At 52.2% G+C, this 25,340-nt stretch overlaps 1 protein-coding gene across 4 annotated transcripts in view; it reads left to right on the forward strand.

The window, feature by feature from the left end:
- The window catches only part of LOC102455891 (uncharacterized), a 100,745-nt gene that overhangs the window by 52,224 nt on the left and 23,181 nt on the right, over positions 1-25,340 (forward strand). For all 4 annotated transcript variants that reach the window (XM_075899815.1, XM_075899817.1, XM_075899816.1 and 1 more), the window contains 15 exons: positions 10-168; positions 374-582; positions 1,806-1,909; positions 2,666-2,784; positions 3,436-3,609; positions 5,906-6,108; positions 10,345-10,448; positions 10,620-10,738; positions 15,170-15,328; positions 16,938-17,143; positions 17,693-17,784; positions 18,675-18,808; positions 22,990-23,114; positions 24,113-24,242; positions 24,840-25,055. In XM_075899815.1, coding sequence (XP_075755930.1) covers positions 10-168; positions 374-582; positions 1,806-1,909; positions 2,666-2,784; positions 3,436-3,609; positions 5,906-6,108; positions 10,345-10,448; positions 10,620-10,738; positions 15,170-15,328; positions 16,938-17,143; positions 17,693-17,784; positions 18,675-18,808; positions 22,990-23,114; positions 24,113-24,242; positions 24,840-25,055 — 2,253 coding nt within the window. The remainder of the gene's footprint in view (positions 1-9; positions 169-373; positions 583-1,805; positions 1,910-2,665; positions 2,785-3,435; positions 3,610-5,905; positions 6,109-10,344; positions 10,449-10,619; positions 10,739-15,169; positions 15,329-16,937; positions 17,144-17,692; positions 17,785-18,674; positions 18,809-22,989; positions 23,115-24,112; positions 24,243-24,839; positions 25,056-25,340) is intronic.

A 25,340-nucleotide genomic window follows, 5' to 3' on the forward strand; every position in this document is an offset into this window, starting at 1 on the left:
GTTTTCTAGGCCGATGCCGTGGTCGGGCTCAGCCCAGCGCAGCTGGCGTCTTACACGCTGGCGAGCGACGCTCTGCGCGACAGTGACAAAGCGGGCAAGATCTTCAGCGCTCTGAACGCCCGCACCACCGGGGAGTTCCTGGATGCGTTCAACGCCGCTGCGCAGCAGGTAAATACCTTCCCTGCCGCTCAACGGGCTGGAGAGCGCCGCGTAGGTCCCAGACGGGCACTGACGCCGGGCTTGCTAAAGATGCCCCTGGGGTTTCGCTGGGGGAGAGACCCACGTTCCAGCCCCGCCCGGCGCCTGCCCCTGGATTTCAGAGCGGGCAGAAAGGGCCGGTTCTCATGCTGCTCGCTCACTCTTTGGCTTGCAGCACCACCTCACTCAGCTGCCTCACGCCGAGGTGAGAAGATTCATCCTGGGCGAGATCTTTTGCCACATGAGCACCATGTTCAAGCACTTCTCGGCGGGGGACTACGCCGTCTGGTTCGGGGAGAGACTCACCCTCTTCCTGAGCGGCCTGACCGCCCAGAATCTTGGCTTTTTACCTCTGGACATGTCGTGCGACTCCCTCGCCACCATGTGCGTATCCCAGCCAGATACCTCAGGGCCCCCCACAACGGAGGCCAGGAAAAAATCCCAGTAGTCACACAGAGGCCTTCGGCGCCGTCGCTAAGCTATGGGAGCAGTCTCTTCTACGCCAGGGCCCTCCTCATGGGCGTAGGGGCGGTTGGGAAGGAAATGTCTCAGAGTCGGATTGTCAGAGCCGTTGGGAGTTTCTCACATGTGGGGCATGGATCATCTGCTGGGTTAGGGCTGGGCGTAGGGTGACCAGTTGTCCCGATTTAACGGTGCCTCTAACTCCCACTCCATCCCAATTTTTCGCTCTTGCTATCAGGCCCCTTCGATGGACGTAACCGACTTAGCCAACATTCTGCTTTGCCAGGGCGTTAGTGGCCTCTCGCTCTGTCCTGATCTTTACCTGCACCAGGCGATACTTTAGTCTATCGAGGATGCACATGCTGTAGTCTCACTAACAGGGCTCCAGCCGGGGACTCTGGGTGGATTGCAGGGGCCGGTGCCGTGCGGCGGTCAGACGGGCGACCCGACGGGTCTGGAAACGCTGCAGCAGATATGCAAAGCCAGAGCAGACCTCAGGCTGGCGTCTCTTGTACGGAGGCGCTGAACGCTGACCAGTTGGCTTCCTGTAAGAGGCCGTGAAGCGACCATCTCAGGGCTAAGGCGCTGTGGTTCCACCACACGCCGGTGGGGGCAGGGAATAGAGTGAGGCCTTCTCTCCAATTGGAGAATCTGAATGAATCGGGGCATGGCCCAGTTAACCCGTCTGCGTTTGCCTCTGACTCATTCTGGAGCAGAGAATCCTAGAACTGGACGGGACCGCAAGAGTTCATCGAGTCCAGTCCCCTGCCCTCATGGCAGGACCAAGCACTGTCTAGACCAGCCCTGGCAGGTGTCTGTCCGACCTGCTCTTAAATATCTCCAGTGACGGAGATTTTACAGCCTCCCTAGGCAACTTATTCCAGTGTTTCACCACCCTGACAGGAAGTTTTTCCTAATGTCCAACCTAAACCTCCCTGGCTGCAGTTTAAGCCCATTGCTCCTTGTCTGTTCATTACTGCTCTACTAGGAGGGGGAGAAAAGTTGCTCCATTAGCTCACCTGGTAGAAGCCTTTGTGCTTCCAGGGAAAGGCTAGGGGTGCTTTTCCGTGTCCTTTAGCAGAGTGTACTCCGGACACTGATCTTCACGCGGTCCCTGTCTCCGCCTAACTCTCCTTATTCTGCAGAGTGAAGATCCTGAGTGACCACAAAGCCAATGGGACGTTTGAGAACCCAGAAGACATCGTCTCCTTTATAAAGAGAGTTCTTCACTTCCAGCTGCAAAATTCAGGTAACAAAGACCGAGGCCGTTTGGATCCCCGAGCCTTAGGACTATGCAAAAACGGCACCATTCAGGCGTCGCATAATGTCCTGTAGGTTGAGCAGACTCCGAGGTTTGTTCTGGTCTCTAGCAAAGTGCGGCTGTCCACAGGTGACGTCTCCCCATCCCCCAGGCTGCCTTCGGGGGCATCGCTTTGCGAGGGGCACACCCCGTCTCTTCTAAAACTTCCCTAGACTGTGCAGATGCTCAGGGTTTTAATCAGGAATAAGGTGGAAGCGCTTCCCATCAGCTAATCGTGTGGCAGGTTTGCAGCTCTCTGGTTCACGCTGCTTGGAATCCCCACTGAATTCAACAAGATCTCAAACCACGTGCATCCGAAGAGAAGAATTTGATCTCTCTCTAAACCAGGGGTGGGGCCCTGGGGCCGGATGCGGCCCCTGGCTTGCCTGGATCCAGCCCCTGAGGCTTGGGGTTCCCCCTTCAGCATTGGGGAGCCCATGCTGGTGCTCTCTCCTTCCCCCTACCGTCTTGCCGTGGGGTTGGAGCACACACAATCTACCAGCCTGTGCAGCCCTCGACTGATTTTTCTGTGGATTAGCAGCCACCCACCCCAAAAAGGTCCCCCACCGCTGTGCTTAAACCCTTGGGTTGCCAACCTGGAAGCTGTGGGACGTGATCCTTGGTTGTGTTTTGTCACCCGTGGGGACTCGCAGTGTTAATTCCACACAAAGAATCTTTCCTGACTCTCTGCTTCCCTTCACCTAGGCTCGGCCTGTGCCCAAGGAATCATCGCCGACAGGCAATGGCTGCTACAATATTTTGGGCTTTTCGCTGTTTATGGCTCATATTCTGACTTCACCGCATTAAAGAGCAAATTCCAAGGGGTAAGGGCCAGCTTTGAAACGCGATGGTTTGTTGTTCTTGGGAATAGAACACGTGTACCTGTCACGGGGAAATGTCGCACCTGAGTAGGTCGGCATCGTTCGGCTTAGGGAAAAGAATCCATGTCAAAGAGCAGCATCCCAAAGCAAGTGGGCAATCCTAAAACAGCCTCGGAGCAGTGTTCCCAGCTGCTCAGGAAAGATCCCAAGGCCAACCAGCTGATTAGCAGAGCAACCACAGATAGGTTTTTTGTTTCTACTGGTGGTGCACATTCACGCATGCCTCGGTGCGCATAAAATTATTCCACACATGGGCAGAAAAAATCCGCACGTGAATGGAAAAGATCAGCGGGAACACTGCCTAGGAATCAGAAATACACCTTGGAAAGGGGACAAGGCAGAGATTTTTCCAGCTCCCAAAGATGGCTGCTGCTAGGCAAGGCCAAACGGGTTTTAAAACACAGACCGTGTCTTCAGATCATTTGGTTAGTAGGATAAAACCATTGCCCTGGCAATTGCTCGCAGCAAAATGCTGCCGTTTGCTACACCCCTAAAAACGCCCATTGGCTCTGGGTTAAGATTCTGGGTGAAAGTCCAGCTGCGTGGGAAGCTGGGGGCTGCTTCTCATACGCCCGTGTTCTGTGTCCGACACAGCAAGACTCCCTCGACCTTCTCTCAGCAAGCGCGCTGGCCCAGCTGTCGGCGGAAAGCAACGCGATCTACAGCGCGGCGGCCATCCAGCTGGTCTTCGAGGCCATCGGAAGCAAGAAGGAGCCGCTCCTGCACCTCAGTGCTTACCTGGATGACCTCAACGCCCTGCTGATGAAGGTAAATAAACATTAGTAACGTCCCCTGGGTTCCCACACATGCTGCTCCTGTGTCCTTCGTGCCACCAGAAGGAAGACTGGGTCTGGCATCCTCACGACCGCAAGCAACTGTAGATCGACTAGATGAGCCAGAAGGGCGTTTCCCCGACTGATGCAATAAGAGCTGTGCCACGTAGCCCAAATCCCCAAGATCCTTATTCTGGCCTTGCTTAGGGAAGGTTCCCTCCCTCCTGTCCTCCTGCACAAAGACCAGTGAGAAGGGTTTTCCTCAGAGGAACTGTGTGAAATTTGCTGTGGTGCCTGGGGGTTCCCAGAATTGAGAGTTACTGCGTTACCTCAGCAGCCGAGTTTGGCTGCTGGGAAGCGCCGTAACAGTCCCCTGACACACCAGCTGTTCTGTCCGGCCCAAACCTCGCCTCGGAGGCAACAGGGTGAGCCCCGGCTGCTGACTTCCCCAGAAACTTCTCTCCGCAGCATCCCACCCTCACACAACTCCCACGGAGATCCTTAAAGAGACAGAGCCTTGACCGGATTAACAAACACTCTGTTTCTATCCGCACACTGAGCCTGTGTCTAAAACATGTTTCTTAAGCAAAACGTCACAGGCTGAAGTGTCCCCAAGCATAAGGAAGAAGGTTCGAAATGGGGACAAGTCACACCACCTGGAGCATGGCGTCCCATTCTGGGCCCTCTGTTACGGAAAGGCTCTGGACGCATTGGAGAGGATCCAGCGGAGGGCAATGAAAATGATTAGAGACCTACAAGGAGAGTGGAGGGATCTGGGCTTCTTTAGTCTGCAGAAGAGAAGAGTGAGGGGGGATTTGAGAGCAGCCTGCAACTCCCTGCAGGGGGGTTCCAGAGAGGATGGACAGAGGCTGTTCTCAGTGGGGCAGAACGAGGAGCAATGGGCTCAAGTCGCAGAGGGGGAGGTCTAGGTTGGAGATTAGGAAAAACGATTTCCGGAGGCGGGTGGGGAAGCGCTGGGCTGGGTTCCCTAGGGAGGGGGTGGAATCTCCATCCCTAGAGGTTTTGAAGTCCCAGCTTGACCAAGCCCTGACTGAGTTGATTGAGTTGGGGCTGGTCCTGCCTTGGGCAGGGGGCTGGACTTGATGGCTCTTGAGGTCTCTTCCAGCTCTAGGATTCTAGGATTCTATGAACACGCTTCTGGGTCCAAAACTTAATTTCAGCAAGTCACAATCTTGGCCCAAGCAGGTTTCTGTGCTCAGCTCCCAGACACGTCACCCCTCGGCTTACAGGACACGTCGTGCTGTGGTTTCAAGAGCGCTGGTGTCCTTAGTCCCTCAAGTGAGGGGCCTTGAGCGGCCCTGGCCCGCGCTCCTTGCCAACGTTCACCGACCCTGCTTCATGAGGCAGGAGGACTTCCTGGCGGTGCAGTCGCTGTCCCCGGCGAGATGAAGCGCTCCTTTCCCCACTCGCTCCCTTTGCGCTTTTCCCCGTCTTTGGTCACACCTTGCTACCTCGCTTAATTCACGTGGGAGACACGTGTACACAGGTGGAACCACGTGGAACCACGTCCCTTTGTCTGGAATAGGTGTGCCGTGAGCATGGCGGGCCAAAGGATAGGAGTGGTCGGAGGGTTATTAGTTTTCCCGTGGTACACTCCATGCCACCTTTCGGGTATGTCATGACAACCGTGTCCCCACTGGTGCTGTTAGGGTCACATCCACCCCAATCCCCAACTGAAAGACAATGCAGAGCACCTGATCCAGTGGCTGCTGCTGTCATTGGGAGTCTTTCCATTGAACGACGTGCACTCTGGATCGAGCCCCTACACCGTTACATAACATCTGCATGCACTAAGCTAGACAGGATTCCTGCTGCTTGTCCTAGGACGCCCACAGCTCTGGTAGGTTGTAGTTGTCCACACAGGAACGATGCAGGAAAGTAGCCCGACCTCTGGGCATCCAGGTCTCAGGGTTTTGTGGGATCTAGGACTTGGAACCACCAACTCCAAAACCAAAGACCTCGGTGTGAGAGCAGCCCTCTTCTCCTTGCACTTGTGCCCTTCTAAATCCCGAGAGAGTCCCTGGGAGTCGGGGCAGTTTCCGGGGTGCGCCAGGGGGCGTGATGAAGAGGAGATTCAGGCATCGGACGCTGTCGGCTTCGTTGCTGTTTTGCCTACAAGAAGCCCCCCGGCTCCGCATCAGTTCCCCAAAGCCTCTCCAAGGTCACCCCAACCGGCTCCTGCTTTCTACTACACCAGGCCGGGAGAGTAGGACCTGGGATCATTTGGCCTCTGCCTGGTGCCTGCCGTTCATTTCTCCTTCCTTCCCCAGCGCGCCGGGCTGCTGGGCAATGCCAAGGTGCGGGACACCATGCTAATGAGGGCAGCCGAACTCGTCTTCCCCCACATCACCGACATGTCGCTGGAAGACACCACCGCATGGCTCCACAGACTCAGCCTGCTGCTCCCGGGGGTAAACGCAACCACCCTGGAGCTGCTGCCTCTTTCTATGCCCTGCCCCTTTTACCAAGCCATGTGAGTATCTATCCCCTCTGGCGCTGCATTCGGCTCTGGGTGCCGCCGGCATTGCTGCTTGGGCCGGGTGCGGATCCTGGACTATCAGTGATGCTGTAGCGCAGGCGTGGGCAGTCATTTTTTCCACTTCATGACGGTTGGTTCATGGCGGCGGGCTGGCTCCGCCCCAGAAGGGGTGGGGCTTCAGGTGGAAGGGGCGGGGCCTCAGGGGCTTTGTCCACACTGCAGGATTTTTACGCAAGAAGCTTTTTGCGGAAGAGAGCTTCCGCCAAAACTTCTTGCGCAAAAGTGTGTCCAGACCTCAAAGCGCATTGCAAAAGCAACGTGCTTTTGCGCAAGAGAGCGTCCGCGCTGCATGGACACTCTTGCGCAAGAAAGTGCGGATGGCCATTCATAGAATGGCCCTCAGAGCACCTGTGCTTTTTGTGATAGACTCTTTTTGCACAAGAAACCCCTGCTGAGCGTCCACACCTGCCTTTTTGCGCAAGAGCTGTAGTGCAAAAAGGAATTGTTCCTCGTGGGAAGAGGAATAACTCTACTGACAAAAGCCCTCTGTCCTCTCGATTTACTGTATTTTTTTTTGCGTAAAAACGTGCTTGAGGTGTGGACACTCCACGGGTTTTTGTGCAAAAACCCTGTAATGTAGACATAACCAGGCAGAATTGGCAGTTCCCTCTAGGCCAGTGTTTCTTAAACTTTTTAAGACCAAGGAACACCAAACAATAATTTTTTTAATGAGGAACCCCAAGGGTTTTTTGTTGAGCAAAAAAAAAAAGTGGGGGGAAGGGACGGAAGGAAGTTATTGATCAAAAAAAAAAAAAAGTCAACTGCCCCTTTAAGGACGGCCATTTTGAACTCTGTTGTTCTCCATGGCACACCTCCGACTGCCTCGCAGTTTAAGAAACTGCCACGGAACGCAGTTTAAGAAACACTGCTCTGGGCGTCATGCGCCCTTGGTGGGAAGGGGGAGGAGGAAACTTTGCACACTCCTCCACCCTCAAGCCAATCAGGACCTGGTGGCGGGGGATTGTGCAAAGTCATTCACTATTCAAAACAGCTAGTGCCTCCCTCTAGGCACCACGGGCCCCTGGCCAGCTGCTTTGAAGAGCAAAAGATTTTGTGCACTCCCTTGCCCCCAAGTCTCGATTGGCCTGGGGGCAGGGTTGCAGCAGGGTGGGCCAGATCAAATAGCTTGGAGGGCCAGATCCGGCCCGGGGGCCATATTGTGCCCACCCCTGTTGTAGTATCTCTCCTTTACCTCCGCATTTCCCATCCCACCAAAAGCATTCAGTCCGTCGGCCCACACGCTCAACTGGCATTTCCTTAGGGGAGGCACTGGGGAGGAATTGTAATACTCTCCCACCTCTTTCATCCGGCAGCCTTGGGGAAACAGGGTTTGCCGGATTAAAGAGTTTGCCGGGCCAGGGAGGGAGCGAGGGGTAGGGCGCTTCCTTGGCAGTCCACATTTCCCACCACACACACACCCGTTGCTATGGGAGCAGCAGGGAAAGGCCTCTGGCTGAGTGCGCCGCTGCGCCGTTGTCAGCCGACGGTCAGGGCAGTGAGTCCCTTAAGACCGGCTGAAGTTCTTTTAAATTGTGCTTGGTTCTGTTACAGCAACTGAAGGAGTCAGGTTAAAGCTTAAACAGTTACTATTTATTGTTACAGGGTAAACTTAGTTGTTACAGATAACACAGACACTACAAAGGACAGGACAGAAATTACACTAATAAGTCACTTACAGGTACCATGAAACCCTTTGGTTCTCTGAGCTCTTATTAAATGCATGCAAAATAGACACATAGCAGGTATATATTCTCACCCCTGCGTTCCAGACTTGGCGTGGCCAGCGTCTTTCTCTCAATCCCTCGGGAAGAAGTAGGGCGAGGTTGGGCGTCCCACAGACCTCGGGAGACAATCAATACCTGCCAGCAGGTATAGATGATTGGAGCTCAAATGGGGTGGGCAGCTGAACCTCTTTTTATACCCCTTGGGTCATGTAGGCTTCTTCCTGGTTTCAAGTGGCCAATTAGGAAAAATGGCTTTGAATGCCAAGTTTCCCACGAAGGGTGCAAAGCATAATTTACACCTGGGAAAATGCAGACAATGGGCACCTCTGGTATGTGATGGGCGAAGATTCCTCTCCTGGGACAGTGCAGGCGTGTCAATTACTGGTACTAGCCATCAGGGCGACGGGAGGCCCCGGGTCGTCAGCTAGCCCATTTACTGTCTGGTTTCTGTTTATGGTAGAGTCAGGGACAGACAGCAAACCTGTGTTCCCAGGGCATCAAAGGCTGACTGCCTTTCTCTTGCTCTCTGGGGGGGGGAAAAACAAGATGGGGCTCGTGGAAAAACAAGATGGGGTTTTTGTGTCTGGCTACAGCCGTCGTTCCCCCAGCTGCCAGGGTCGGTACCGCGGGTGTTCCCGAATTAGAGGCACCCGGCGAATGGAGGTTATCGGGTACGACTAGCTTTCAAATCCAGTGAGGAGCACGTGTTCCAGCAGAAAACTACCCTTGTTTTGGAGTTAGCCACGTGCTCGAGTTGATGCTCCTTCCCCCTGTGTCGGGTTCCCTCCCTGTTCCTCAGCAGATCTCAGAGAGGCCAACAGCTTGGGGACAGGCGCAGGATAGGAGCCGCCATGTTCCCATCTCGCTTTTTCAAGTCCCTGCCGCACTCCAGTCTGTGGCTTGGCTTCCCCTCTGAGCCCACAGCTGACTCCACCCCTGGGCTGTGGCAGGACTGGAGGGGTTCTCTTCCTGCGGGGATTGAGCTATGGGCGGTGGGTGAAGGTAGGGCTGGGGGAGGCGAGCCTGCAGCCCTGCCTCTATCCCCGCCCCTTCTGCCAAGCCCCGCCCACATGGGAACCAAGCCACACATCCCGCACAGCACCACAGGGAGGTCCCAGCCTCCCGGGCCATGAGGGAGGGCGGGTGCTGGGGGCAGCAACACTCCACCCCCCCAGTAGGCCCACCGTAGGCATTCTGCGGGTGGAATGTGGGCGGGGCCAGGCTGGCGGTTTCGGAAGGCAACGCCTCCCCCTGCCTAGCATACGCACCACCCCTGGATTGAACTGTGAATGTTCAGTCAACAGAGAAAGGGATCAGACTTGGAAATCAAAGGAAATCAAAGCTGACTCTGCAGCTGTAGAAAACCATATGCTAGGGGGATGGATAGATTTGTGTTATCCCTTGAGATTTAGTGGGGACGCCGCGGTACACAGGCAGTCAGGCCTGGGATAAGACACGTTTGAAAGTATCCCATTCACTAGTCCCCTGCATATCCACAGATATCTGCTTTATATCCGCGGGTATCTGCATCCACAGATGCGGGTGCAGATATCTGCAGGTCATTTATGCGGATACAAAACTGTGCCGTGGCATTAGCGCAGGAATCTACCATTCGTGCCTTATCATGTGCCGTTACTATAGGGCTGTGTCTAGACTGGCAAGTTTTTCTGCAAAAGCAGCTGCTTTTGTGGAAAAGCTTACCAGCTGTCAAACTGGCCCCTTGAATTTCCTCAGAAGCACTGACTTCCTACTGTCTGAAATCAGTGCTTCTTGCAGAAATACTATGCTGCTCCCGTTCGGGCAAAAGTCCCTTTTGCGCAAAGCTTTTGCACAAAAGGGCCAGTGTAGACAGCTCAGATTTGTTTTGCGCAAAAAAGCCCCAATGGCGAAAATGGCGATCGGGGCTTTTTGGCGAAAAAGCACGTCTAGATTGGCATGGACGCTTTTCCGCAAAAAGTATTTTTACGGAAAAGTGTCTGTGCCAATCTAGACGCTCTTTTCCGCAAATGCTTTTAACGGAAAACTTTTCCGTTAAAAGCATTTGCGGAAAATCATGCCAGTCTAGACGTAGCCTAGGACTATAACAGGGTTTAAAAGAGAACTGGATAAATTCATGGAGGTTAAGTCCATCATTGGCTATTAACCAGTCTGGGTAAGGAATGGTGTCTCTCTCTGTTTGTCAGAGGGTGGAGATGGATGCAGGAGAGAGATCACTTGATCGTTACCTGTTCGATTCACTCCCTCTGGGACACCTGGAATTGGCCACTGTCGGCAGACAGGATACTGTGCTGGATGGACCTTTGGTCTGACCCCGTCTGGCCGTTCTTATGTTACTAATGACAAGGTGGCCCACTGATAACAAGCAATAGGAAGCCAGCCCTGTGCTCAGACACGCTACCACTCCCCAGTGGAAATAACCCGGGCTACGTCTGGCTTTATTTTGTAGCATTAAATCCATGAGCGACGTCTACTCAGCATTACCAGCCAAGAGGCGGCAAGATGTCTACGGCTTTCAGAAGACCTACCTGAACGCACAGTTCGCAGACTCAGGTAAGACACTGGCCGAGTGGGGGGAAGTTACGGCGTCTAGAGGTCATGCTTGAAAGTGAGATCGCTAATCAAGCTTGCACTGGGAGGAATGACCCCTTCTCGGACACTGCGGCTTGTCTGTGATCAGGTAGATGGTCTGTGGTTTAACCCTTTGTACTTGAAACTTTCCAGGCTCCGCCTGCGAGGATGGAACCAACGGGACCAGAGATTGGCTGCAAAAAAACATCGGCAGTTTCTGTTCGGTGGCTAAATTAAGTGAACTTCAGACCTTTTACCCAGACATTGATGGAGTAAGTTTTTCTAATCAGTGTGCTGTGGCATAGTCAAATAACAACTGTCTCCCAAGCAATCATGGGCGCTTTATGGCACCTGGGGAAACATTCAGATTTTTAAGGAAGATGATTTTCCCCCCCTTTTCTTGGGCTCTCTTGGCTTTTCCAGAATGGCTACAGCTCCTATAGCAGGGATCAGCTTGGGCTGAGGGAAGATCTAAGGATCCTCCATGTGTAATATGAGAAGTGACGTTGTCTTCCTGGCCGCTTGCCTTTTTCTTCAAGACCTGTTTCTGATCAAAGATAAGAGTGAATGCCCTAAGTTATCAGAACATTTTCAGCTAGACCAATGGCCACACTTGCATCCAGGCTTCCCTCTAATTTTTTCCATCAATGGGCGGAATGACTTTTGCTACGTGCACCGAGCCATGTGTGAATGTGCACCACCAGGAGAAATAGCTACTGCTGACTGTGGGTGCTCTGCTAATAAGCTTGGGCGGCACCTGAATCTCTCAGCCGCCCAAGCGCTCAGCTTACAGGGAATGCTGCTTGCATCATAACTATGATCTTTGCCTAGAGATAGGGAGGTTTAGTCTATTTATTAGAGAGCCCCCTTAAATCAAACTGGTTTACTCATTTGGACTCTGCCATTCCTTTTTGCCTCACGCACGCTTCAAATGATAGCTTGTCTTTGAAAGCTACTAGCTGTTGGTTTTATTCAAGTATCAAACACACACACACATTGCTCCAGTTGGCAAGATAACCATCTTCAGTTTTTGTCCTACGTTTAGTCTAATCAGTAGCAATGGGTTTGATACCATGAGCAGTTCCCACCTAATTCGTTCCATGGAAAGTAATTGTTAAGTTGTTGACAGCACAATGCCAAAATTATCACTATGGCAAGTGTACATGTGTTAAAAAAATGTGACCAACAGTAACAAAGATTAATCCAACAGTATCCGATCAGAATAATCTTGGATGGAAGCATATTCTTACTTAACTATAACCAGGCAGTTGGTTTTAAAGACAGAAATTATAGTCCTGGAATAGTTTAGAAGTCTGACTTTATTAGCAGAATTAATGGATTTAGTATCATGTGAAAAGCGAGGATTTTAAGTGACCTCATCATATGATTCTTTTCAAGACTATGCATACCTGTAATACACCTGAAATGACGTTTATCCTTGAATTGTACCCCGGCTCTGTAAACCAGTGCTAACATTCATGGGAATGTCCATTTTGTTTCTAAACCATTTTATTCTGTGTGATTGTATCTGTCTGCTCATCAATAAACACTCATTTTAAAACAACTCATTTAGTATGTGTCATAATGTTTTAAAACATTCTTAATACACACCCCTGTACTGGTCGACAGTATTTAAAATTACTTGGACCTACCAGGTTGGTAGTGGTACAAAACCATAATGGCAAACTGGTTGCTACTGGTTGAACTAAACTAAGCATTTTTGTGACTCCTCATAATATGGATCACAATTTGCCAGTTTCTTAAAAAAAAAGAGACGTTACATCACACGATCACATGCCATTTTATTCATAACACACGACACAGGAATCCATATCTTTATATAAGGAGGATGTATTAATCACTAAAATGCTGCACTCTAATATCTTTAGCAATTTTTAAGCACCAACCATATTAGACTTTCACCACTTTGCATCAATTGATCTCTCTAACTGAAGTTGTTATAACTTCACAACACTGTTCAGTATGGCTATGTCTACATTGCACATTTATTTTGGAATTAGCTATTCCGGAATAGTTATTCTGAAATAGCTTATTTCAAAATAGCACGTCTATACTGCAGGGAAACCTCAAAATGAGTCGGAGGCAGGCTTCCCTAATGTAGACGTGCTATCTTGATGTAGAGCCCCAGAAGGCACTGGGGAGGGATAACTTAGAATGGCCCTGGTGAGGCGCTATTTCGAAATAGCAGAAGTGGAGCGTTTACACAGCCCCTATTCCGAAATAGTTTTTCAGTTAAGACTATATATAGACTAATAGTAGTGAAATAGATTTTAGGTAACAGCAAAGATTCCATCCAAAAGGAAATTTGCAGTTCAGATCATCCCTAAAGAAAAAAAGGGGCGGAGTAAAACTCAGAGAAGATACCGCGTTTATTCCAGTGCTGAGAGGAATATTTAAATGAGGACCAGCAAAAGTTTTGACACATTCTCAGCTAAACAAGCACGATTTCGTACCTCCTAGCCCGTACAACGTATGTCATGGTGCATTGCTAACACACGTCACACAAGATTGGCACTGGGGAGAGTTGTCCTATCAAGCAGCCACCTCATCAGCTGCCAGTCTCTTATAGGGAAAGGCTTTGCATCAGTCCATGGCATTGCTCATAGTATAGGCAGGAAAAGGAACTGCGTAATTAGGTTTTGTTTGGCATATAGAAAACCAAATGAATACCATTTGGGAAGGCTGGGGCAGAAGCAGACCCTGTCTGGCCAGGCCATGGCCCAAGCCGTGGGAGGGGCAAGTGGCTGCCCTGCTCTTGCTATGGTGGCCCAGTCCTCCCCCCTGCCCCGGCCGCATTTGTGAGGGCGGGGAGGGAAATCAACCGCAGCCTTCCCCTGGGCAACGCACCACACCAGCCTTCCCCAGCTTGGCTGGAATTGGCCTCATCAGGGACTATAGAATGTGCGTTTGCACCTTTCATGCACTTCCCCTTCTTCCCCCATGTACAGCCCTGCTATCTCATGTATTCAATCTGTGGAACTCCTTGCCGCAGGAGGTTGTGAAGGCTAGGACTATACCAGGGTTTAAAAGAGAACTAGATAAATTCATGGAGGTTAAGTCCATAAATGGCTATTAGCCAGGATGGGTAAGGAATGGTGTCCCCAGCCTGTTTGTCAGAGGGTGGAGATGGATGGCAGGAGAGAGATCGCTTGATCATCTGTTTGGTTCTCTCCCTCCGGGGTACCTGGCATTGGCCACTGTCGTCAGACAGGACACTGGACTAGATGGACCTTTGGTCTGACCCAGTATGGCCATTCTTACGTTCTTATGTATTAGTGATGTTACAGGAAAAGAAAACAACCCAGCTTGATTCTCAGATCCCAGGCTGAGTTGGCCATGTCAGCAGTTAGAAAAAGTCATCTTTTGTTTCCCCCTGAACCATGCGCGTTATGGATGGGAATCAAGGAGACGCAATAATGTGTCTCCACTGCCACGCAATAGTGTGTCTCCGCACTGCACTTTAACTGATCTAACGTGGGAAAGTGGGACTAGGAACGCCATCAAGCCTTTTGATTTGTTAGAGGAGAAATTGCTTCCTGCACCGGACACAGATCTTCAGCAACCATTCCCTCGGCTCTTTGTATTCCTGTAGAACTCACAATATGCTAAGGCTTCCATGCAAACACCCAAATGAGCACCTAATTCCTGCCCCGAGGAGCTTACAATCCAAGAAAATGATGTCCATGTGATGGGTGGGGTGAAAGGTACACAGTTAGAACACAGCCAATGTTTATAGACACTGGAGTACTCTGGCGTTAGCAAATAATTCCACATCCCCTATGGCTAAAGGCCCCTCAGCTTAGCCATAATTCGTTGGCCAATTTCTTATCCGTGTCATGCAAGTAGGTCTTGAAGGTGGAGAGGGTGGTGTCCTCATGGAACATTTCTTTGAGAGCATCCAAGCTTAAGATGGCAGTGTGGAAACAGCAGCAGACACATGAGCAGTCAGGGCAGATCAGAGAGCACTGGCAGAGAGAAAATAGACACGGTAGAGTAAACGGATGCTACCAACTTAGTGGGGAACTTTAGGGTCTGATTGCTGATGAGGGAGAACCACTCTTTGCCGGTGCCAAAATGTCACTGAGTGATATTGATACGCTGGTTTTTGTGACATTGATACCTTTGGGGGAAATAATAACAAAGCCCCAACCCTCGGACAGTTGCCTGTTCTTAAGGGTGTTACTTTAGAACTGACCCTCCTTCAGACCTCCAGAAACAGAGATGGGAGGGGGAAACACTAAATGAAATCAGTCAGGGTCCGTCTACACTAGCCCCCTAGTTCGAACTAGGGAGGCTAATGAGGGCGACCAAAATTGCTAAAGAAGTGCAGGATTTAAATATCCCGCGCTTGATTAGAATATTCCCGGCCGGTCACCATTTTGGAAACTGACTAGCCCAAAGTAACTGCCCGTGTCTACATGCGGCAGAGAAGCGGGATTCTGAGATTAAACCCCTTAGTTCAAATTAACTGTTACTTCCTCCTTAGGCCCATAATTTCTGCTAGAGTTAGACTGTAGCTTTTGGAAAGCCTCCCTGTCTTGCTGGGAAGAAATCAGTGCGATCATACAGTTTCGCGACATGTCCTCTGTCCTTTCACTTCACCGTGACCCTAATGAAATCGAATGAAGGCCGTTTGTAAACAGTGTAATGCTATCTCCAATGTCTGGCTCTCAAATATGTAGATTGACGTCATTGCTACTGCACATCTCGATGATGTGGCAGAGTTTTTGACCAAACCAGAGGTCATCGCTAACAACACCACGGTGGAGAAGATTGTCCAGTTAATTCCGCTTGAAGACATTGCTCATTTCCTGAATGCTGCCATGTCTGCTGTTCGAAAGGTATTAACTGATTCCAGGATTCACATTTTGAATTACTTTGTTCCTCCATAGCCTAAAACGACAGAATAGTTAATGCAGAACGACTACTTTTCTTCTGTCTTATGGTCACACCGTATTTCACCATTACATATGACTACACGTTGAACCTCTCTGATCCGGCAACATCCATGGTCCGGCATGATTTGCGTGAGCCAGATGGTCACTTATCACGGGTGTGGCTAAGTTTCCCGTGGTCCCATAAAGTTTGTTTCCAGCCACCAGTCCTGGCTCTCAGTGTTCTGGGCTGTTCTTTAGCTCTAATTGACCCCGAAATGTCCTCTAACAGCCCAGCAAGCAGTGGAAGTGTTGGTCATGCTGCTAGATACTACTGACCTCCCATGGTTCGGCAAATTCTCTGGTCAGGTCCTGATGGTGCCGGATTAGAGAGGTCCAACCTGTATATATTGACCTGTAAATAACACACACGTGCACACCTACTCTACCAAGGAGCCTAGTGTCAGCCTGAGGGTGTCACACCAGGCCTGAGGTAGTGAAGTCCCCAAATCTGACTCAACCCCAGAAATCCAGGAATTTCCAGTGCAGCCCCACGGATCTTGCTATGGAGGGTTAGGGTTGGATGGGATGCAGGGAGCTTACATTATAGCCGACAAAATGATATAATAATACGGATATAGCATACACTGTGGAACTCTCTCAGAAGAAGAGCACGAATCCACACCTACGACCCAGGAGGGCTGGATTCCTGTTGGCTGGGACTGACTAACCTGGCTCTAAATTCTATGAGTCCAGAATTCATTTTAGCTCATGTTTAGGGCACGTTTGCAGGCCCCTTATGCAAATCTTACTCAGAGGTCAATGTGTGAGCTCACCTTTTGTGGGGGAGCCCGCAGTGAGCTGTATGGGGTCAGCTTAGGGTTGCCAGGTGTTCGGTATTTTCACCTCCTGTTTGGTAAAAAAAAATCAGAAAATACTGGACACCTAAAATGTCCGGTATTTTCTTTTTTTTTTCCCTGCCAGGAGGCGAAAATACCAGACACTTGGCAACCCTACACATACTCAGCAACCAAGCCCAGCTCCTGCCCGTTCCCCTTCCCAGGCCCCCCGTTTACCTGGTTCCGCGGGGAAGCTGCCTTCTGGCTCCGATCAAGAAAAAAAGATGGCCGCCAACAAAAAGCCTAAAGTCCTTTCTTAAAGGGGCCATGCTGTTTTGTTTTGTTTTATTTGTTTTGCTTAACAACTTTGGTCTCCCCTCTTTTTTTTCCCTCAACAGAAATTTTCCCCGGTGTTTTTTTTTTTGGGGGGGGGGGGGGGGTTTGGTATTTTTGGTTAAACCATCTGGCAGCCCTAGGTTAGCTTCAGGGGACCGGGCCTTCTATAAGTATAATAAGCATTTTACCAAATTCTCCTATCCATCAGTTTTCCTCAGCTGAGGACAGGACACAGACCTAGATGGGTCCCAGCTAGATGGGTCCTCTGGTCCAGGCTGGCAGACCCGAAATCATGTATCAAATTCAGCAGATTTCAGCTAACGGCAGTTCTCCCTGCTCTCAGCTCATAGGTTACCCTCCGCGTTTTCCGATGACACTTTCTTCTCTTCCTCCCGCGTCAGGCCAATCTGACAGACCCCCAGCTTACAGCACTGAGTCACATGCTCCTGACAGCTGTTTGGGACAAAGTTAGTTCTGGCTTCTCTAACTTCATGCCCCTGGAGTGGAGATATTTGTTTCAGGATTTACACTTCCTCCTTCCCAGCATCAATGCGACTCATCTTCAGCTCATCCCAACCAATATTAGCTGCTCCTCCTACCAGGAAATGTAAGTATCTGCCGGCCGTTATTCCAAACACAAAAACCCCGTTTTACACAAGATCTTTATGCCTCTCCAGGCAAAAACCCTTTGCCCAAAAACAAACGGCACAAAATATGCTAATGATGTTGCTACTTATGCTAATGAGTCACTCATTAGCATATTTTCTGCTGGAAAAACTCACAGTGAAGACAAAGCCTAACAGAATCTGGCAACCCTGTACCTGGGCAAAGGTAAACACACTGTCTCGTGGGCCTTGCATTGAACCCCAATGGGCCCCCCACAGGGTTACATTGACACATCGGTATGTGTTATCTCCTGCATTTTAAAATGCTCTGGGGCTGCTTACAGAAGTTGTTGCGCACTTCGAGGTGCTCGCAAAGGGAGATAGGGCAGAAACCAAAGAGCAGATCCATAATTTCCAGAAAGCGGAATGGGTGCAGGAAAGGACCTCTCGCAAGCTCTCTGCACCTCTGTCCAACCACCTCATCCATTCCCCAGCCGCAGAATGCAATGCCTTTTTTGTAAATGCTTTCACATTTCTTCCCCTTGCACCAGAGTGAAGGCCTTAAATATCCACTACCAGGATTACACGGTAGAGATGCAACAAGGCATTTACACCGTTCTCAAGAACTATCTCCTTCAGCCAGGTAATCGCCTTGTGAACTGTATCGTTAACCTGCGGAACTCTCTACTGCAGGATATTTTTGAGGCACGCCACTTACTCTTTTTTTTTAAATTCGACATTTAGAGAATAATAAAAAAAGCAAACGTTAGGACCATCATTGCAATGAGTAATCATCACTAGGCCTCATGTTTGAGTACCAGTGAAGGTCAGGAAGTAATTTCTCCCCAGGGAGAGCATTCATGAATGAAGTGTCTGACCATGGGCAGCGGGTATGCTAGGCAGGGAAAGGCATTACCTTCCCAAACCGCCAACCTGGACTTGCCCACACTCCAGCCCCAGAACACCTCCTGCAGGCGTACTGGTGGGGGGGAGTGTTGTTGCCCCACAGTGCCCGCCTTCCCTGAGCTCCAGGCCTAGGGAAGCTGGGACCACATGATGGCTGCTCTCCCCATGCTCCAGACTCACCCCCTTGCTGTGCTCTGGGGCTGGCAAGGCTGCGGTCGCATGCCACCCCACTTCCCTGTGATGCTGGGGGCGCGGTTTGGCTCCCATGGGGGCAGAGCCTGAGCAGTAGGGCCGGGGCTAGGGCCAGGGTTTGAGGGTTTGCCTCCCTCAGCCCTATCTTCACCCACTACCCTCGTGTCTGACTGTTGGCAACTTTCCTCTGCAGTATCTGGATACACACAAGGACAGGTCTCCCGCTGGGCCCACCAATGAACCTGTCTGTGAGCCTGGGAAGGGCTCATCTCTCCTAGCCACACATGCCTGGGGCCTGCCAGCATTGTCACTCTGGGTCACGAGGAAACTGTGGGACGAAGGCACCAGAGCAAGCGGGGGGGGGGGGGGGGGGGAGGATGGACCATATCGATTTTTCCACAGCCTTTGAGACATGACAACTCTCCTCCCCGACAGGTGTCAAGCCCAAGTGCTATAACCAAAGTGACGGGGAGCAAAACTCAACGGCGTGGTTTCTAAACTACCTGGGGAAGTACCTGTCGTACTGCAATGTGGAGGATCTCAGAGCCTTCAGCGACAGCCAGCAGCTGGTAGGTTCAGAGTTTGGGTTTCACGTGGGTTCCTTCCACTAGGTTTTACTGCCCTTCGAGGTCGGAGCACGTTGGTGCATCTTGACATATCAGTGTACAGGCTCCTAGATAGCATTAGCCATTCCTTTATGTTTCCATAGTGTCTAGGGTAGTGAGTGGGCTGCATGAGTGGTCTTCCTCGTGACAGGTGTGGAGAAAGTGCACGAGGAAAAGTGATTTACTTGTTCCCATAACATCAGAACTAGCGATCGCCAAATGAAATGAATAGGCAGCAGGTTTAAAACAAACCAAAGGAAGTTTTTCTTCACGCAGCGCACAGTCAACTTGTGGAACTCCTCGCCAGAGGATGTTGTGCAGGCCAGGACTTTAACAGGGTTCAAAAAAGAACTAGATATATTCATAGAAGTTAAGTCTATTAATACTTATTAGCCAGGATGGGTAGGAATGGTGTCCTTAGCCTCTGTTTGTCAGGGGCTGGAAATCAGGGGCGGGACCACTTGATGTTTCCTTGTTTCTGTTCTTTCCCTCTGGGGCACCTGGTATTGGGCACTGTGGGCAGACAGGACACTGGGCGACGTGGATCTTTGGTCTGACCCAGCCTTGCTGTGCTTAGGTTCTTATGTTCCTTCATCTCAGTTGGCCTCAAGATTGTCCTACCCAATCGGTCTCCCAGGGTAGGGTTGTGTTGCTCACTGCGCCTGCGTACCTAGAATTTGCAAGGGGTGCCGACTGAACCGGAGCCACGCTGGGAATGGCTGCAGAGAGAGCGCCCAGCTCTCTGTCAGTGCTGTGTGCCATCAGCCCGCACCTCGCTGCATGTGCCCTGGTTTTAGGTGTGTGTCACGTGAGTGACACCGGTAGGAAATAAACGAAGTGGAAGGAAACTGACAGAATCCGGCAACCCTGCTCGTGGACAAGGGGAAAGAAAAAGTCTCGCAGGCTGCAGGCAGAACCCCAATGGGCCGCATGTGGCCCTCAGGCTGCAAGTTGCCCACCACTGCTCTAGGGGCCCTAGGCATGGGTAGGACCTCGCCGTGCCAGAAGCTGCCCAAACACAGAACAGCCCCTGCCCCCAAAGAGCTTCCAGTCTAAAGCTAGGACAAGACTAGATGGATGTAGATGGTGTGCGGGGGGGGGGGGGGGGGGAGGAATACAGGGAAACCATGAGACAATATTGGTCTCTGCACACCAGCAACACAGTCATTGTCACGTTAGTTGTAGGCCGCGTGACAAAGAGTTCTGGGGAGGGGTTTGAAGGGGGATACCTAGTTTGCTTTTTCATGGGCAGCAGGGCCTAGCAGCTCAGTCCGGACACTCAGCCCTCCAGCTCCGAGGTCTTGCTCTGGGAGCTCATTCAAACGGCACGATTCGTGTGGATTTCCACAGGCATCGGGCTACGCGTCAGTTTCACGCCTCTGTAAAATGGGCATAAGACTATTGAGCTGCCCTGTGGAGGACAAAGGGGATCGACTGATCAAGAGCTGTAAAGTGGTCTGAAGAGGGAACATCCCGTAAAAGGGATGAGTGTCAGTGCTCTCTGTAACCCAGGGACGGGCAATAATTTTTGACCGGGGGCCACTTCAGAAATTTTTGAAGTGGCCCCAGGCTGCCCCAGAAGGGGCGGAGCCTCAGGCGGAAGGGGCAGGACCGGGATGCTTACGTGCCTCTAGGAGGAGACTTCATGCACTCCCCTCCCACCCCCAAGTCCTGATTGGCCTGGGGGTAGGGGGGAGCGCGAAGTCTCTTGCTCCCTGATCTTGGGTGCACAGGGCTTAGAGTCAACCGCCAGGGTTGACTCTAAGCTCCGCATGCTCCCCGATCCCTGATTGGCCTGGGGGAGAGGAAGTAGCAGGACCTCCGTGGGCTGGCTCAACCCACTTGGCAAGCCGGATCCAGTCTGTGGAGGCCGTTTTGCCCACCCCACTGTAAGCAGGGCGCTTGTGCGGCTGCTCAGGAGCAATTCCAATGCCATGCAGCTGCTTAGCAGAGCACCCAGCTATGTTTCTGTTTCTTTGGGTGGTGCACATTTGCACATGCCTCAGTGCATGTAGAAAAATGTATCCCGCACATGGATGGGAAAAATCCGCACATGGATGGAAAAACTAGAGGGAACATGGATGAGCATTAGGAAGAAGCAGCAGAAAGGCCGTGTGGGCCACCACCTCAGGGCTGGCTCCTTGGCTTGAGATCTGAAAAAGAAAAATGCAGCCATTTGGGTAGACAGACGCGGGAGGCTCCAAAAAGCCGTCCTTGTCAGCGTTGCCAGGCGGTTGTTTTGTACTGTTGAGACCACTGCAAGGACACTGCCAGCTGCCTGAGCTGCAAGGCCCTGCACAGATAGCAGCAAGGCTGTCTCCGACCGGCCCTGCCAAGCCCACGGCGGCTCCCTCCCGCATGGCCAGACACAGCACTCAATGGACTGGCGCTGGTGCTGGTGCAGAGCTGTGGACTTCAGGGGCGATTTGCCCATTTAGAGGAAGCAGATCGTTCGGCTTTATATTTGATAACGTGTTCTCTGGGTGCCGTGGCGTTTCATTCTAGGGCCGCAGCCACGTCCCTGGGACACTGGGAAGCAAGTTTGGGTGGTGGTTGGGCTTTTCTCTGCCTGGAATTTTCCTCGTGCCAGGGATGCTGGCATCACACATCTCTGGGGTAGCCCCATAGATGCCAGCAGGGTTACACCAGGAGGGCACTTACACCCTTTCAGATGCAACACAGAACCATAGAACCATAGAATCACAGAACTGGAAGAGACCTCAGGAGTCATCAAGTCCAGCCCCCTGCCAAAGCAGGACCAACCCCAACTAAATCAGCCCAGCCAGGGCTTTGTCAAGCTGGGACTTAAACACCTCTAGGGATCGAGATTCCACCCCCTCCCTAGGGAACCCATCCCAGCGCTTCCCACCCTCCTAAGGAAATAGTTTTTCCTAATATCCAACCTAGACCTCCCCCACTGCAACTTGAGACCATTGCTTAGAGTTTAGAGTTTAAAGAAGCTGGATAAATTCATGGAGGTTAGGTCCATAAAAGGCTATTAGCCAGGGGATAAAATGGTGTCCCTGGCCTCTGTCTGTCAGAGGCTGGAGAGGGATGGCAGGAGACAAATCGCTTGATCATTGTCTTCGGTCCATCTTCTCTGGGGCACCTGGTGCTGGCTGCTGTCGGCAGACAGGATACTGGGCTAGATGGACCTTTGGTCTGACCCAGTGTGGCCGTTCTTATGTTCTTATGCTCCTTGTTCTGTCACCTGCCACCACTGAGAACAGCCTCTCGCCAGCCTCTTCGGAACCCCCCTTCAGGAAATTGAAGGCTGCTCTCAAATCCCCCCTCACTCTTCTCTTCTGCAGACTAAAGAAGCCCAAATCCCTCAGCCTCTCCTCGTAGGTCACATGCTCCAGCCCCCGAATCATTTTGGTCGCCCTCCACTGGACCCTCTCCAATGCGTCCACATCCTTTCTATAGTGGGGGGCCCAGAACTGGACACAATACTCCAGATGTGGCTTCCGCAGAGCTGAATAAAGGGGAATACTCACTTCTCTGGATCTGCTGGCAACGCTCCTCCTAATGCCCCCTAATATGCCATTCTTGGCTACGAGGGCGCCCTGGTGACTCACAAGACAGAGCCCCTCATGCTGCCTCAGACAGCTGAACAGAGACCTCTTCACGCAGGGTGTGGCTGGGTGTGCTGCCCGGGTACCCCTGAATATGTCACAGGTTAAAGACACAGAGCTAGGGCCACTTGCTGTCAGTGAATACTAGAGCCAGTCCGGAAGCGATCTGCATGTGGCTGAAACTAATGTGTCTGAAACTCCCCACAGCCCCTCTGCACAGGTCCTCACTGGCTTGGCTGTTTCCCTGTGGGCCGTCAGCAGGAATCGGTCCCTAGCAGCGTTCCCTGTAAGCTGGGCACTAGTGTGGCCACTCAGGAGAGATTCCAATGCTGCCCCGCTGATTAGCAGAGCACTCGGCGAGGTTTCTGTGTCTCCGGGTGGTGCACTATCACACGTGCCTCAGTGCGCATAGAAAATTTATTCCGCACCTGGGTGGGGAAAAAAAATCCGCGCATGAATGGAAAAGATTGGAGGGTCCCTAAGTGGGTCGATTTCTATTCCTGACCTGCGGTTACGTGGGGGAGGAGGGGTTTCGACCACGGTCCGCATTGAAACCTTTCGTCAGAGCAGCTGCAAGACTTCGCGGTGGATCCTCACAACCTGGCGCTGGTGGGGGGAGTCGCCCTCTCGGAGGACGTGAAGGAATTCTACTCCGAGCTGATCGCGCGGCAGAATCCTCCCGTCGCACTGGGAAGGTAACACGGCCGGGCGGGGCTGCGGTGGGGACGTGCGTGTACCTTCCCGCCCACGAATCGGGCATGAGAACGGTTAGCGTCACGGTGGTTTTAGTGCTGCCTGGCCCCCATGCGTGATACCCACTGGGGCGCATTTGCCTGATTTGGGGGCGATTCTGGGGTTTTTTTAATTCTGGGTTCACCCACAGCCAGCAAATGGAAACACTCTGATGAGTTGCCTCTGAACCAGTTTAACTGGACTCCTCCACCATCTCCATACATTGTGGGGGCTGCCAGGGAGGGACTCTGCCGTTCCCCTGCCCCCCAAGTGTGCAGCAGGGGGACAGTAACAGCCCTGAGCCTTGGTCTCATTCTGGGGCCTGTGCACCCCAGTCAGGTGCATTAAAACCCGTCTGAGCTGTCAGGGCAGGAACTAGCTCCAGGAATCGGCCTGCAGCCCAGCTCGGGATCAGACAGTAGATTTATAGCGGAACCCTCCCATTGATCAGAACTCTCCCCGCATCAGAGGGAGAGGTACCACCAGGTCCACTCCTCTGCCCAGCCGCAGCACCAGGCCAGCACCTGCAATCGCAGGCTGCCCTGGGTCCCAGCCATGCTCTTCCAGCCCTGCTTGGTTCCTGATGCCAGCTTGGGCTCTGGGGCTGTAACCACTAGGTGTGACCACCCAGTCTGTGACACTAATGGTCCCCATTACCATAATAAGCAAGAGCCTTACAATCTCTAACATATTCATCCTCAAGATCCCTGTGAGGCAGGGAAGTGTTACAGATATGCAACCGGGGTAATAAGAAACATGCCCACGGTCATGCAGTGAATCGGTGGCAGAGAAGAGAATTCGCGCCTATATCCCAGAGCAGCCATCTAACCACCTATTGCACTCAGAGCAGCCGCATGGAGGGGAGTCTTGACAGCCCGTTTGCTGAAGGAAAGGGCAGCAGACCTCTAACCTTTCCCACCTCTAGCTGATGGTGCCATCTTTGCTCCCCTCCCTCCCCCAGCATCCCAGACAATTTGATCTGCTATGTGGTCCGCAAGCTGAACACCAGCCAAACCGCAGCGACTGCAGCCATGGCAACGCCACCGGCCTTGCGGAACTGTCTGAGCCCTTCCCGGGAGCCAGCCGGAGAGGTGAGCCAAGTTGTAAGTGGCGATTGGAGGCCCCCGGGGAGGGGAGGAGTTCCCCTGCGCCCCCCGCCCTGCAGCCCTCCTATTTTGCCTTGAAATTCAAGGCAGCATTGCAAGCTTGCCAGGGACCCTCTGTCTTCTGCGACGTCACAGATGCGCGCTCCGGTACCTATGAGGAGCCTTATTCATCAATCGGCGCCATACGGCCCTGGAGCACTTCAAACAGCATCACCAACTTTCATTCCCAAGGCCTCACGCCCGCCACCGTCAGGGGCGGGCAGTGTTAGGCCCGTTTTACCGAGAGGAAACTGAGGCACGGGAAGGGGGCCGCGTCTTGAAGCACCCAGAATGCGGAGCTCCCATTGGCTTCGTCCAGAGTTGTGGGCGACCCAGGCCTCCAAAGCTGCTAGGTGCCACCGGCTGGGTGGCTCCAAAGGCAGGCAGGCACGGAGACGTAGTGGAAACTTGGCCCTTGGTGACTTCTCCAAGGTCACCTAATGAGCCAATTGTAGAGTCGGGAAGAGACCCCAGGTAGCCTGTGCTTTAGCCACACCCCGGCAGGTCATGGCGAGAAGGGAGAACATTGCTTTCCTTTCCCAGGTGACGGGCACTCAGCCAGACACCGCTGGCAATCTCTCCGTGGAGACCTTTCAAAGACTCGGCCCCCTCGCCGTCAGGTTAACTCCGTCGGTGCTCTTGGCCAACACGGACGGGCAAACCCTCGAGCAGGTGCTCCCCACACTCTCAGCCGCAGGGGGCTGGGGCCCAGCGCAGGCCTCCATCATCCTGAAAAAAGTCCTGCGGAATGGATACCAGGTAAGCAAAACATACAGACCAAGAAGGGCGGGTTTTGGTCTCCTTAGACAGCGACCAAAGCCACGTGCAGAAGGACTGCTCCGCTGTCATTGTGCTCAGAAATGGGCTAACGCTCAGCTCCGCCTGCTTAAAAAACACTAGTCCACTTGGGCAAAGGAGACTCTCCACTAGCAGTATAGGGCCTATGACACACAGTTGCTTCACAAAGCGGGGGGTGTATATGCACTGGATGGTCCATGACCACAGAGAGGATTTTCACTCAGTTGAACCCTTTTCACTGCTCTT

The sequence above is a fragment of the Pelodiscus sinensis genome, chromosome 16 (assembly GCF_049634645.1).
Source record: "Pelodiscus sinensis isolate JC-2024 chromosome 16, ASM4963464v1, whole genome shotgun sequence".
Classification (NCBI taxonomy): Eukaryota; Metazoa; Chordata; order Testudines; family Trionychidae; genus Pelodiscus; species Pelodiscus sinensis.